The 13,300-nt window shown below is 40.0% G+C and overlaps 1 protein-coding gene across 4 annotated transcripts in view; it reads left to right on the top strand.

Moving 5' to 3' along the window:
- The window catches only part of DTL (denticleless E3 ubiquitin protein ligase homolog), a 50,734-nt gene that overhangs the window by 33,424 nt on the left and 4,010 nt on the right, over positions 1–13,300 (top strand). For all 4 annotated transcript variants that reach the window (XM_066261415.1, XM_066261414.1, XM_066261413.1 and 1 more), the window contains 2 exons: positions 1,868–2,000; positions 9,330–10,162. In XM_066261415.1, the coding sequence (XP_066117512.1) occupies positions 1,868–2,000; positions 9,330–10,162 (966 nt within the window). The remainder of the gene's footprint in view (positions 1–1,867; positions 2,001–9,329; positions 10,163–13,300) is intronic.

Below are 13,300 nucleotides of genomic sequence, written 5' to 3'. Positions count from 1 at the left end.
GCACATACTTTAAAAAATGCTTAGTGTGGTTACACTATTAGGTTATCTGTGACTAAATTACACAGGAAGTAGTTCCAAAATATTTTAGACACTTTTGGAAAGAAGAAAATACTCTCGCTTAAAAAAAAAGTCTTAATAGGTGAAAACAAACAAGAAACCTGAAATGTAGACAGGCCAGAAACATTAAGTCTGAAAGGGTTCCATAGGCTACTGGCACAGCTCCACTCACTCTCCTAGGCCTTCTGCCTCTAGTCTTTGGGTTGTTCTGGGTTTGTAGAAATCCCAATTATGTGGATATCTCCTCTTTCTCATTTTGACATTTTGAGGGGGTTTTTGCCTATTGTTTCCATCTGTTTTATTATCTTCCAGAAACTTCTCATGGTTTGATCTACTCCTGGCATCCCTGCTGTTCCTGTTTTAACTATTTCTGTGATCAGCTTCATGTTAGACCTTTTTTGAAATCATTGTTTTGATTACCAATAATTACATTGACACTACAATAGTGAAAGTCTTCCTCTAAGATTTCATGTTTATAGTGAAATATATATATCCTTTTAACATGGAGTTCAGTGTCGTAGAACTTAACTAAGATGTTTTTATAATTATTCAGTTAATTATATCATCTCTTTGCAGCCATCATATGTTGTCCTTATCTCTCTGTGCACAGAAAATATTCAAAGTAAGTGGCAGGGTGGGTGACCAATACTAATCTAAAGACCACCTTTTTAAAAACTTCTTTGAAATAATTTTGCCCCTAGCCTAGAGTTAGGCAGGCAAAATATGTTTGTTTAAAGAAGAAAAAAATCTAGCCTTTCAAATTGGAAAACTTTGATCTACTAGATTTGCTACTCAATTAATGGTGACCTTGAGCAAATATATTATAAGAATTAAATTATCAGATCCATAGTAGGCACCCTATAAATAATTCTGGTTAATAGACGATAGAGTAACTGGGGATTCCAGGCATTTTTTGTTGAGCAGTTAAATATGTGTCTTCTTTTGGCCTCCCAGTAAGGAAAGGAAAAAGCTGCCAGTCTCTTGGGGGCCAAGACTTAAGAGAACGTGTGTTCTTTTTTTTTTTTTTTTCTATCTCTTTACTGACTGAAATAGAGAAATTATATAAACAAATGCTGGGGAACAGCTCTGGTACCAGTGGCCATTTGCCACAAGCTCTTCAAGCTGGACTTTCTTTGCCATAAAAGGCTTGGGACCAAGATCAGGAATGGTCAGATATTTTTAAAGGGGCAAAGGTTATTTTTAACTTCTTTCAGCCTAGTGAGTTTGTTGTTTTCCCAGATTGTTCCTTTACCTATCTGGAAAAAAAATCTCCAAGGATTGATTTCATTTTGCTTGTCATTGCCTACTAGAGTCGTGGACTAAATCTGATCTTGGAAATGATCCCATTACTTCAGCAATAGGCCAGAACATATAGGATTCAGAAGAACTTCGTAGAAATTGAATGTTGGTGGCATAAACTGATCTTTTATGAGAAAGAGAAAACAAAATATTAAATATTTAATAGTTACAAAGAAGGTGATAAAGATAATGGCTCACCCAATTTCTTGAGAATAAAATGAAATGGACCTGGTTTATAGTAGAGCTTTAGGTTTATAAGAAATAACTGGTAACAAAAGACATACCAGCAGAATGTATATGAAAAAGAAACTAGAGTTCAATTCTTTGGAAATCTGCAATGATTCCTAAAAGCAAGGAATAGAAGTCTACGCTCTTTCAGATGCCATTTTCTATAACCTGTTATAGCAAACAAAATAATTTTCCAGTCACAAGCTCTTAAGGCATGTCTACTTTTTACTTTGTTGGGAATCTTTGATTAGAACTTACTAACTCCCGTCCTGGTTCTCCTTAGATTGCTACCTGCTCTGATGACAATACACTGAAAATCTGGCGCCTGAATAGAGGCTTAGAGGAGAAATCAGGAGATAAACTCTCCATAGTAGGTTGGGCCTCTCAGAAGAAAAAAGAGGCAAGAGCCGACCTTGGTAAGGATCCCTTACACTTTTCTACAGTTTTTATGGTTTGATTTGTTTGGTTCTGCAGTACAGAGGAAGAAGCTAGACTTGGTGTTGTTTTCATATATTTTTAAAGAAGAGCATCTTCTTGACATTCTTTTCAGTGAATGTTTTCTGAGTACTGCTATGTTTATCATCTATACAAGAAACTTCAATACAGTGGTGGTTTTATTTGTGAAATATCTATTGAACACCTACTGTGTGCTAGGCACTGTTCTAAGATGCCGGGGATTCAGCAGTGAACAGAAGAATCAATCCCAAAGATGTAAATGAAGGTTACATGTTAGAGTGAGAGGCAATAAACGAACTAAAGGACTAAAATATGTACTATGTCAAGTAATAGCAGTGTTTAGGAAAAAGGAAAGCAGGGAAGGGAGGAGATTGCCAAAGTATGCTGTTAAACTTTTAAATCAGGTACCCAGGGAGCCCTCAATGAAAAGATGACATTTGAGTAAAGAAGGTAAAGTAGTGAGCCATGTGGATATTTTGGCAGACATAACAGCAGATACAAAGGCCCCGAACCAGGAGCAGGCCTGGCATACAGCGTGGGCAAAAGTAGTTTTACAGCTGTGAGTACACAAAACAGTTTACTCTTATATTATTATTTCTTAATTATTGTATTATTTGCCATGTGAACAGCTGTAAACATGTGCCTCACCCTGTATTCAAGCACCATAGATGTATCCACTTAAAGTATACATACAGTTTATTGGTCTTTAATATATTCAGAGTTGGGCAGTCATTGACACAATCTAATTCTAGAGTATTTTCAACACCTAAATGAGGGTCCAATTTCCCCATATCTTTACTAACATATAGCCATCTTTGTGAATTTGAAGTGGTATCCCATTGTACCTTTTTGGGGGGTATTTTTCCAAAGTGAGAAGGGGGTGGTAGAGGCAGACAGACTCCCATATGCACCCAACCAGGACCCACCCAACATGCCCACCAGGGGGCGATTCTTTGCAATCTGAGCCATTCTAGCACCTGAGGCAGAGGCCATGTCTCCGTCCTCAGCACCCAGGCCAACCTTGCTCCAATGGAGCCTTGGCTGCGGGGGGTGGGGGGGTCAGAGAGAAAGGAGAGGGGGAAGGGTGGAGAAGCAGATGGGCGCTTCTCCTGTGTGCCCTGGCCGGGAATCGAACCCAAGACTTCCACACTCTGGGCCGACGCTCTACTGCTGAGCCAACCAGCCAGGTCCAATCCCATTGTACTTCTGATTTGTATTTCCCTGATGGCTAATGATGAAGATGAACATCTTTTCATGTGCTTACTGGCTATTTGTATACCTGTGCAAATCTTTTGCCCATGTTTTAATTGGGTTATTTGTCATTATTATTGAGTCATAAGCAGCCTTGTATTTTATAGATGTAAGTTCCTTGTCATATAATGATTTGCAAATACATTTTTCTTATTCTGTAAGTTTTCATTTCTCTTTCTTAGTGGTGTTCTTTGATAACAAAATTTTCTAGTTTCAGTGAAGTACAATTTATCTTTTTTTCTTTTCTTTTTTCATTTGTTTCTGATGCTGAATCTAAGAAACCATTGTCTAACCCAAGTTCACAAAGATTTACTCCTATGTTTTTCTTCTAGCTAAAAGTTGTTTTATTTTAGGGCTGTTGTCCATTTTGTGTACAGTCTGAGGCAAGGATCCAAATTCATTCTTTTGTATGTAGATATCCAGCTTTTTTCCAGTATCTTTTTTTTTTTTTTTTTTTTTGTATTTTTTCTGAAGCTGGAAACGGGGAGGCAGTCAGACAGACTCCCGCATGCGCCCGACCGGGATCCACTCGGCATGCCCACCAGGGGGCGATGCTCTGCCCACCAGGGGGCGATGCTCTGTCGTGACCAGAGCCACTCCAGCGCCTGGGGCAGAGGCCAAGGAGCCATCCCCAGCGCCCGGGCCATCCTTTTGCTCCAATGGAACCTCGGCTGCGGGAGGGGAAGAGAGAGACAGAGAGGAAGGAGAGGGGGAGGGGTGGAGAAGCAGATGGGCACCTCTCCTGTGTGCCCTGGCCGGGAATCGAACCCGGGACTTCTGCACGCCAGGCCGACACTCTACCACTGAGCCAACTGGCCAGGGCCTCTCAGTATCATTTTTTAAAGAGACTGTTTTACCCCCATTGAATTGTTTTGGCGTACTTGCCAAAAATCAAATGACTATAATGTAGGAGTTTATTTCTGGACTCTCGATTTCATTGATCCATAGGTATATTCTTATGCCAGTACCACATTGTCTTGATTCCTATAGCTTTCTATTAGGTTTTGAAACCAGAAAGTCTGAATTTCTATTTTTCTTCTTTTTAAAGATTGTTTTCACTGTTCTGAGTTTCTCTTATTTCTATACAAATTATAGGACCATTTTGTCAAAACAGCTCTCTGAGATTTTGAAAAAGATTGCATTGAATCTGTATATCAGTTTTGGTAGTAATGTCATATTAACAATATTAAGTCTTCTGATTCATGAACATGGGATGTCTCTGTGCTGCCCTTTTTATAACTATGTACACAAAAGAGAAGAATCATATGAGGAAAAAGCCATCAATATTTTTACCACTCATGCATAATTTTAACATTTTAAGGGTTTTTTCAGATTTTTTTCCCTTATCCATAGAGATTCTTAAGAGTCATAGTTAAATAAACATTTTAATTTCTTAGGGATTTTTTCACTAAATATGTTCTAAGCACCTTCTATATTATTCTTTTAACAAAACATAAAAATAGTCCACTGAGTAAGTAGTTTCATAGTCTACCTTGCTATTTTATTTTAATTGAACATTTTGTTTCCAATGTGTTTTTTTTTTCTTTAAGATTTTATTTATTGATTCTACAGAGAGAAGAGAGAGGGCTGGGGGGTGGAGCAAGAAATATCAACTAATAGTTACTTCACTTTAGTTTTTTATTGATTGCTTGTCATATGTGCCTTGACCAGGCAAGCCCCTGGTTTCAAACTGGCGACCTCAGTGTTCCAGGTTAATTCTTTATCCACTGCACCACCACCCGTCAAGGTTGTTTCCAATACTCTGTGAAATATTTTTTTCTGAATTTAGGGTCCCTCCCCTTCCATTAAAATAGATTCCCTGAGGTGGGATTTCTATGTCAATGACTGTAACTATATATTTTAAGACTTTTAATGAAAAGTATGTTGCTTTTAATTTTATTTTTAGTGTGTTGTTATTAATTTTGGGAGCCAAGACACAAAAACAATTTTCTACATATTGACCAAATTTGGACCATAATAACAACATCTAGCCATTATTTAGTGTTAGCACAATTTTTTAATGAACTAAGTTGGATTATCTCATTTAATTCCCCAAACAACTGAAACTCAAGGAAGTTAGATTTACCTGAGATTACACAGCTGTGAGGTTGAGGTAAAACCAGAGTTCAACCCTTATAGTCTGATTCTAGAGCGTAAACTTGGAAGCATTCTGCAGTACTGCCCCCTTTAGAACCCAGTACGGCAAAGCTAAGTTCAAGTGCAGACCAGACCAGGAGTTTTACCTAGATTCCTCCATTTCTGGGGGATGCTGGAGTCACTCTGCAGAGCACTACAGGATAACAGCCTGACATAAGTGCCAGAGGCTGGCACACTAGCCACTCAGCCCTGGAAGCCACCACCTAGCAACACATTGCCTGCTGCTCGTCACATTACCATTTTGAAAATTTTGTCCTCCTGCTTTTCCAAGCTTCTAATGACCACCCCAACTTTCTTTTATACACCAACTGGAATGCTTTAAATCCCAAGACACAGCCCCTTTTCCCTCTGCCCTACTTTCCCCAGCCAGTATCTGCTCTGTGGCTTACTGTTCTTTCACTGTTTCAGCCGATCTGACGAGGCCAAGGGCTCTCAACCCTAGTTGTGCATCAGAACCACTTATGGAGCTTTTTAAAAGTTTGAGTGTCCCCAGAGATTTTCATGAGGTCTGGGGTAGTGGCCAAGTACCTGTATTTTTATAAAGCTCCAAGTAAGTCTGGTATGCAGCCAGGAGTGAGAACCTCTGGTCTAGGCATTATTGAGTGACAAAGATGATTATCCTTATCTTCAAGTTGAAGAGAAGGAAACCTTACCTGTTCTGTGTCAAGTGCTTGCTGCAGCCTCAAAAGTCAGCAGAGTGTTTACAGAGGTTTCTTTTCCTGATGCTTGGAATCTTACCCTTATTCCTCTCAGCAGTAATGAGATTTAACAAACATTGTTTAATAATTCCCAACTAGTACATTTTAGGCACTAGACAGAAAAATGACTAAAACATTATCACCTGTCCTCTAGGTGCTCACAGTTTAGTCCAGGAGGCAGATTAAAAAAAGCTATAGTCCATTCTAAATGTTACTCTGAGCTGTATAAACAAAGGGCTCTGAAAGCCCATTTCCTATTGGACAGAAGAGCTCTATAGAAGTGAGGGAAAGAAGTTTGTGAATTCTATGCAGTTGTCATCAGAGCCTGGAAACATGAGGAGAATTTGTGCCTGGCAGAGAAGGGGCAGTCTTGGCAAGAAAACTACATGAATAAAGACAGAGATGGGACAGTGCACAGCTTGTTCAGGAAGCAGTGAGTAGTCTTCTGTAACAGGATCCTGAAGTGCGTAGTACGCGATAAGATTGAAAAGGTAGCATGAGGCCAGGTGGCAAACCCTTCCATAGGAGGAAGCTACAAATTGACCGATGATTTGTAAGCTTTCTAACATTTCTTAAAAGAGCTAACTTCTAGGAAGCCTTTAGAGCAATGACCCAGTCTACACTGTTTCAGCAGATCTCATGCAGTGCTTAGGGTTAATAGGGGTTGATACACTTAAGTAGATGAAGTACTAAATGGCATGTCATATTTGAAACGATAGGCCAATACAATGACATACTATCCAGATGTTTTTAAAAATGTAGTGCATCTAAGTGTACTTTCATGAAAAGATATAAAGAAAAATATACACTGTTCAGAGAAAAGAGCAAATTGCAGATTATGTGTGTTTAATAACCAATGTGCTTTTTAAGGTATAAACATACACCTTTGCATGTGCTAATTAGCACCTAGAAAATTGTGGACTGCATGTAAGAGGGAAATAAATGAGAAGGTTGGAAAGAGGACTTTTGCTGTTCACCTTATTTCTCTGTCACTGAATTTCTTTTACCATGAACTTTCATTACTTCTATAACCTAACTACTGTTAAAAAGAAAAAAGGAAGGATTTAAATTTGACCAAGAGTGTAAATTCTGTTAACAAAATCTTCTCTCTGACTCCCATTGTCTACTCCTTCCTTCATTATAACTCTTGAAGGGAAGAGAAATGCCCCAACTTTCCATTACGTCAGATTTCCCACTGACCTTCATTAAACACTTCTGCCACTCAAACAACAGAAACTTATGCACGTGCTTTGTCCCTGGCCCAGCTTTTCCTTCTCCTCAACCCCGCCTTCAAGCTGCATGTTGTTAGACCCAGACTGTTTTAGGACTTTCTGCCGGAGATGGACTCCTCAACCCTTTTTAATGGCACTGATGACTGTAGGGGCTATGCAGTGACTGTTGGCTTACTCTGAGGAGTGACGCAAATGAAACTTTCCTTTTGAAATAACTTTAATCAAGCTCTGGAGCATGAATGTGAGAATGATGACCAGATGCTCCATGGACAGGCCCCTGTCCCCAGCTCCATCATAACAAAATGGGGCTCTGTAGTAATGATCTTTACTGAAGGAGCAGTATCATCTTGGTCATTTCTGAATATGTCGTCGATGAGAAAAGTTTAGGCAAACTTCAGTTTGTACAATTTCTCTTTCTCAAGGCAAAGTCATTTGAATAGTGGAAAGCACGGGGTAAAACGTACAAAGTTCAGAAAGAAAGTAAGAAAATATAGTGTTGTCTGTGGTGGGGCCTGAGGGGGAGGAAGCATGAAGTTTATAAGAATTTGCCCGAAAGGCCCTGTCCAGGTGGCTCAGTGGATGAAGTGTCACAGCATGCTAGGGTGCAGGTATGAACCCCAGTTAGGGCATGAAAAAGAAGCAATCAGTGAGTGCAAAACTAAATGTAGTTGATGCTTATAAGTTGAACAATAAGTTGATGCTTCTCTTTCTCTCTCCATCCCACTCTTCCATCCTCCCTTCCTCTCTCAAATCAATGGAAAATTAAAAATAATAATAATTTGCCTGAAGTACTTGCCATTGCCTATAAACAAGAGGCAAGACACATAGAGAAGATCTAACCACTGTTTAATTGCTTTAAAGAGAGTAGGCATTGAGTTTCTGACATGTTCTTGGGCATACTTTGGCTTGTGGAAAGCAGTAGCTATGTGTAAGTTAAGGTGGGAAACCACATGAGGCCTGATAACCTTGTTATTGATGGAATTCTTATGGAAATTAAAAACTATTTCCATTTAACATTTAACAAATAACCTGAGGCAGAGGTGGTAAGAGGTTGTTCTCAAGTCACATAGTAAGCGATTGTGCCTGATTTAGACCTGCACACTCCTGTTTGAGAGCCTCTGTGCGGTGCATCTCTGCCCCAGCTAATGGCAACTTGACTTATGAAGACAAAATATCAGTAACAGCCTAAATGTTTTACTGTTACCTTAAAAACTTTGTAGCTATTAAAATAATATAAATCTGTATTAATATGGGAAATGTTTGAGATATGTTAAGAAGTGGATTACTAAATAGTATATACGTTATGGTCTTTTTAAAAACAATTTTATTTAAATTTACTAGAGTGACATTAATTAATAAAATTACACAGGTTTCAGGTGCACGGTTCTACAATACATCATCTGTATATTGCATGTGTGCTCACCACCCCAAGTCAAGTCTCCCTCCATCACCATCTGTCCTCCCTCCTACCCTCCTCCACCTCCCTCCACCCCCTTTCCCTCCTGCAGTCCCCACACTGTTGTCTCTGTGAGTTTTAGTTCTTTGCCTAATCCCTTCATCTTTTTTACCCAGCCCCCCAACCCCCATCCTCTCTGATAGCTGTCAGACTCCAGATAGTCTCATTTTGTGTAGGAAATACTTGAAGAGTATCATATATATCAAATGCACAAGTATGAAGGGAAAAAGAAAACATTAAAAGTGGCTCACTTAGATGCTTTTAATCTTTTACTTTATGAATTTTCTAGATTTTTTGCAAGTATTTGTCTTACAATGTGGTGGTTGGAAGATTGGCAGTTGGGAGAGCGGAAGGAAAATTCTAAGAATGTAGTGAGAATCAATTTATGTGATCAATCACTGGATGATTAAGTTAGCTTGGATTTTCCTAGATGCATGTTCAGGGATTTTCATTGGCTTTCGCTTCTGATTTTTGTGACCCTCTTTTCTTTTCCAGTAACAGTGACAAGTAGCCAGAGTACTCCTGCCAAAGCCCCCAGAGTAAAGAGCAGTCCGTCCAGTTCTTCCCCTTCCTCAGCAGCTTGTGCCCCGCGCTGTGCTGGAGACCTCCCTCTTCCTTCGAATACTCCCACATTTTCTATTAAAACCCCTCCTGCCAAGGCACGGTCTCCCATTAGCAGAAGAGGCTCCATCTCCTCTGTCTCTCCCAAGCCATCCTCATCTTTCAAGATGTCCATTAGAAATTGGGTGACCCAAACACCTTCCTCATCACCACCCATCACTCCACCTGCTTCGGAGACCAAGATCACATCTCCAAGAAAAGCCCTCATCCCTGTGAGCCTGAAATCATCCCAAGCAGTCACTTGCTCGGAGTCTAGAAATCGAGTGAAGAGGAGGCTAGACTCAAGTTGTCTGGAGAATGTAAAGCAGAAGTGTGTGAAGAGTTGCAGCTGCGTGACTGAGCTTGATGACCCAGTTGAAAAGCTTCATTTGGATCTGTGCTGCCTTACTGGTAACCAGGAAGACCTTGGTAAGGACTCTCTAGGTCCTGCCAAGTCAAGCAAGATCGAAGGAGCCAGTATGAGCGTCGCAGAGCCTCCTTCTCCCGCCAGCCCTTATGCTGCAGAAGGCTGTGGGACACTACCTCTCTCTCTAGGATCTTGTGGAGAAGGGTCTGAATTGGTAGGCAAAGAGAATAGCTCCCCAGAGAACAAAAACTGGTTATTAGCCATGGCAGCCAAACGGAAGGCTGAGAATTCAACACCACGAAGTCCATCGTCCCAGGCCCCCAATTCCAGGAGACAGAGCGGAAAGACTCCTCCAGGACCGGTAAGCCAGCATGGTGGGAAGATGCATCTCTTAACTTGAATGCGGCAGGGACAGATCATTCTCAGAAGTCAGAATACTTTTTTTTTCCTTTTTAAGTAGACCTATTTATTTTAGGGTTGCCAGACTTAACACATAAAAATATATGGTAAATATTGCATGGGACATATACTAAACATTTTTTATACTAAAACATTATTTGTAACTGGTTGTGTGCTATCTTTTTATCTGGCAACCCTCATCCTCCAGGATATCAGTTCAAAAATATCTTCTTTCTACTTTGACATTATTTCTTCCCCCACCTTTTTTCTTTTTTTTTTTTTTAATATTTTATTTATTCATTTTTAGAGAGGAGAGAGAGACAGAGAGGGAGAGAGAGACAAGAGAGAGAGAAGGGGGAGGAGCTGGAAGCATCAACTCCCATATGTGCCTTGACCAGGCAAGCCCAGGGTTTCGAACTGGCGACCTCAGCATTTCCAGGTCGACACTTTATCCACCCACCCCCCCCACCACCTTTTTTCTTATTTCCTTCCCCGCCTTTTTTATTATTTCCTCCACTCTCACACCCGTGGCAACCCCTTTGGGTAGATTCCCTTCCCTTTTTACAGTCATCTTGCTCGCATCAAATTTTGTCAATACTTTAAACATTCAGCTTAATTTTTTGTAGCCTTTTAGGGCTCATATTTTATTGGTTGCTATACTATTTAAGTTCGATAGTTTCAAAACATACTGCTGCCAGAAATAGGATTATGAACCTTAAAAAGCAAACAATGGTGTACTCAGAAGTAGCTGTGGACATGAGGTGAAGCTATGGGCACTAAAGGGCTTTTCTGTTAATCAGTTTGTAAGTTAAGAGGAGGTGGGTTAAGGACGTTTCTGCTGTTTTAACACAGTTCTTGCCCTGTGTTAAGAAAGGTGGTAGAATGATTAAAATCCAATCCAGGAATCACGATCAGCAACATCTTCCTTTTAAAAGGATGAAGCTGGATAACCTTAGGCTGGTTTTCATTCAATAAATGTTGGTATCACCCGCCTACTATCATGAAGCCTGTCCCGTAATTTTAGGAATAAACTAGAAATATTTTAAAGATTATTTGAAACACAACTAAGACTAAGACTTTCCTACAGAACATTTTTTAAAAGGCTATAAGAAGTCTTTACTTTCTTCTCTCAATATTATTGTATCTGCTCTTTGCCCCTAGCCACAATTTGTTTTTTCAGGGGAGCCAGTCTCAGCTCTGTGTTTAGCAGAAAAGCAACTGCAGTGAAATTCTTTTTTTTTCTAATGCATACATCTTAAAGGCTTTAAAAGAGAATTGCAGGTCCAAGATACTTTTGGGGTTAAGCAACAAAATTCAACAATTCATGAATCAGGCAGCATCTGTCCCATCTAGCAAATACAAAGGAGCTGTGAAGAGCTATACAAAAGGGAGAGCTTTTAAGGACAGAAAGGGGAAGGAGAAGCAAAATTGAAAGAATAAATTATTTCAGGCAGTGTCACCTTTTCTTAAGCCAAATTTTTTAAACTTAAACTATATAGGTAGGTACATTGTTATTAACTTAATTAGGGTACTCCTAAGCTGGCCTTTGCTAAACACTCAAGGGGCCAAAGGGCTCGTGAGCTGCGGTTTACAGAACAAGGCCTTAGGGGAAGTCAGGGGTCCATCAAGCCGAATACCACATTGGAACTTATCAGGAAATTTCAGATTGACTGGTTCAAGGTTGTATTCCTGCAAGAGGCTGAAACTGCAAATAAGTTATGTATTGCCAGTCTTGGTTTGCTGAGGTGGGGCTTACCACAGTGGTTTTCAACGACCAGTTGGCCTGTGCCAGTCTGCCAGAAATTTCATTTATAGACTCTATAACAGGGGTCCCCAAACTTTTTACACAGGGCCAGTTCACTGTCCCTCAGACCATTGGAGGGCTGGACTATAAAAAAAAGCTATAAACAAATCCCTATGTACACTGCACATATCTTATTTTAAAGTAAAAAAAAAAAAAAATGGGAACAAATACAATATTTAAAATAAAGAACAAGTAAATTTAAATCAACAAACTGACCGGTATTTCAGTGGGAACTATGGGCCTGCTTTTGGCTAATTGAGATGGTCAATGTGCTCCTTTCACTGACCACCAATGAAAGAGGTGCCCCTTCCAGAAGTGCGGCAGTGGCTGGATACCTGGCCTCGGGGCCGCATGCAGCCCACGGGCCGCAGTTTGGGGACCCCTACTCTATAATCTTCATACAACATCAGGATAGTTAACTCTTGCATGAACTGACACTGGTCCGTGGGCCTGTGGTTGAAAAAACACTGATTAGCACATGTGACTCCCATTTTGGGCCAGTTGTGTATGTCTCTTTGTTTTTGTTTTTAAGAGAGAGAGAGTCTCAGATAGGAAGGGAAAGAGATGAGAACTTGTAGTTGTGGCACTTTGGTTGTTCATTGATTGCTTTCTCATACATGCCTTGGTCAGGGGCTCCAGCTGAACCAGTGACCCCTTGCTCAAGCCAGCAACCATGGGGTCATTATGATCTCATGCTCAAGCCAAGAACCTTGGGGTTTCAAACCTGGGTCCTCAGCGTCCCAGGTCAATGCTCTGTTCACTGAGCCACCACCAATCGAGTGCGTTATCTCTTTTTTTAACACTGGTTTTTTTCCATCTTTAAATTTATTTCTTTTTTTTACTGATTTTAGAGAGAGAAACTTCGACTTGTTCCACTTGTTTATGCATTCATTGATTTATTCTTGCATGTGCCCTGACCAAGATCAAACCCATAACCTTGGCATATATGGACAGCACTCTAATCATCTGGGCTACCCAGTCAGGGCTATCTTTTCAATCTTTGAGGCTAAAGTTTCTTTAAATTAATTTTTTTCTTTATGTCCATGACAATTATGTGGACTTCTTCAGAAGAGGGTAGCAGTTGCCATTTGAATACCTGTCTCTTTTGTAAATTTGGGAGGGTAATTGACTCATTTCAAAGAGGATGGTTATTTTAACCTGTTTGGTTCCTATTAGGAGGTTTAAATAGTATATATTTTCTGTTCACATGAAAAGTCCCTGCATCCATTCTTTGCATACTGTCTGTTAAATTTATACTGTATTCAGTACAAATCAACCAAAAGGTACATTGTCATC

The sequence above is a fragment of the Saccopteryx bilineata genome, chromosome 2, assembly GCF_036850765.1.
Source record: "Saccopteryx bilineata isolate mSacBil1 chromosome 2, mSacBil1_pri_phased_curated, whole genome shotgun sequence".
Classification (NCBI taxonomy): Eukaryota; Metazoa; Chordata; class Mammalia; order Chiroptera; family Emballonuridae; genus Saccopteryx; species Saccopteryx bilineata.
The sequence above is the reverse complement of the archived record's forward strand: the minus strand, read 5'-3'. Positions and strand labels throughout refer to the sequence as shown.